We start from the raw sequence: 1,618 nt of genomic DNA, 5'->3' as shown, positions 1-1,618 counted from the left end.
CCCCCCCCCTCCCGCCCCGGGAGGGATCCCTCTGCTGGGAACGCGCGCGCGGGGCCGCCTGGGGAAGTCGAGGCTGCCCCGCGGAGCTGATGAGACCAGCGGGCGCCTGCCAGCACCCGGCTGCTGCCTGGGGAGTCCGCAGAGCCGCTTTGTAACGTCGTGCGTCACTGAAAGACGGCCCAAAGCCAGAAAGGGCCGCTCGTTTAAGCGGTGTCGCTTTGCTCTTGGTGGCTGGCAAAATGTTGAATTAAAAAGGAGGAAATTCTCTGCAGGAGCACCTCTCACGCACGGCACCCCCGGGTGGCTCCAGCGGCCCAACTAACGCCTGCGCCTTCCCTTTCAGACATCCACGAATCCCCCATTCTGGAAGACGACGACGACTTCGACCCCGTCCCCAAAAGCACCACGACCACCATCGCTACCTCGGAGCAGAGCACGGAGTCCTGCGACACCAGCCCCGACATCATCTCCCCCACCATGAGCCAGGAGTTCGAGGATTTATCGCAAGGCCACTACGATTTCCCGGCCGTGAACGGACAGAGTCTAACAGACGAGGACACTGCCGACGGCCTGGACTAGGCGCACGGCCCCGCCGGGGGCCCCCCAGGAACTCTCTCGTATTTATATCCGTGCGTTTATTCCGGGAGGAGGGGAGCAACGGCCGAGCGAAGAAGCTCAGGAGGACGGATCCCCTTCCCGTGGATCCCCTTCTGCCCACAGACCGCCGCTGTAGCACAACCCCCCCCGACCTGAGACGGGCAAATCAGTAAAAAAAAAAAAAAAAAAAAAAAAAGGTTTAAAAACCTTAAAAACCTCCCGTCCCTGCTCGTTTGTGCGGCCGGGAGGGCGCCCGGCCTTCCACTTGCACCGAAGAGCCAGTCTGGGACCTGGTTTTATTTCTTTATCTATTTATTTACTTAAGGAACCAAAACAAAATTTTAGCCCCCCCCCATAGGAGGAGTCCCTGGTGCGGCAGCCCCTGGGATGTGTTCTTTATTTCTTTTATTTGTTATTTATTTGAGGAACTCAAACAAAAAGCTTAGGCCGTCCCCCAGGAGGAGCCCCCAGTGCGGCTGCCCCTGGGACCTGTTTTTAGTTATATTTATTTATTTGTGCTTTTTTATATATTTATTTATAATTACTAATTTTTATTTATTTACATTTATTTTGTAAATATTTTTAATTATTTTTATTTATTTAAGGAACTTAAAAAGTTTAGGCTCCCCCCCCCCCCACGGGAGGAGCCCCCGGTGCGGCTGCCCCTGGGACGTTTTTTTATTTATTTATATTTATTTAAGGAACTTAAACAAAAAAATTTAACCCCCTCCCCCCCATAGGAGGGGCCCCCGGTGCAGCAGCCCCTTGGCCCCCAGCCGTGCCCGGGGCTGCGGAAACCGCCCCCCGGGGCTGCTGCTCTCGGGGCTGCCGCCTCCCCCCGGGCTCCTGGCGCTGCAGGAGGGCGGCGAGGGGCCGGGGGGGACCCGAGGAGGGGGGGCGGGAACCGGGGACAGGGCCCAGGGGCCGGGGCCGGGGCCCAGGAACCGGGGCCCCGGCCGGGGCCGCCCTGAGGCGGCTCCGCACTGCGCCTGCGCGCAAGGCGAACGGGGGGGGGGGGGGG

General features: G+C 58.7%; 1 protein-coding gene across 1 annotated transcript; it reads left to right on the top strand.

Moving 5' to 3' along the window:
• Nucleotides 1–246: 246 nt before the first annotated feature.
• Nucleotides 247–803, top strand: KXD1 (KxDL motif containing 1; the record flags this gene model as incomplete). The annotated part of the gene is made up of 1 exon (XM_035314016.1): nt 247–803. A coding segment is annotated over one exon (333 nt), but the record flags the coding sequence as incomplete, so codon positions are not given.
• Between the last annotated feature and the right edge of the window lie 815 nt (nt 804–1,618).

The sequence above is a fragment of the Oxyura jamaicensis genome, unplaced genomic scaffold (assembly GCF_011077185.1).
Source record: "Oxyura jamaicensis isolate SHBP4307 breed ruddy duck unplaced genomic scaffold, BPBGC_Ojam_1.0 oxyUn_random_OJ70350, whole genome shotgun sequence".
NCBI lineage: Eukaryota > Metazoa > Chordata > Aves > Anseriformes > Anatidae > Oxyura > Oxyura jamaicensis.
This window is presented reverse-complemented; position numbering and strand designations above follow the sequence as displayed.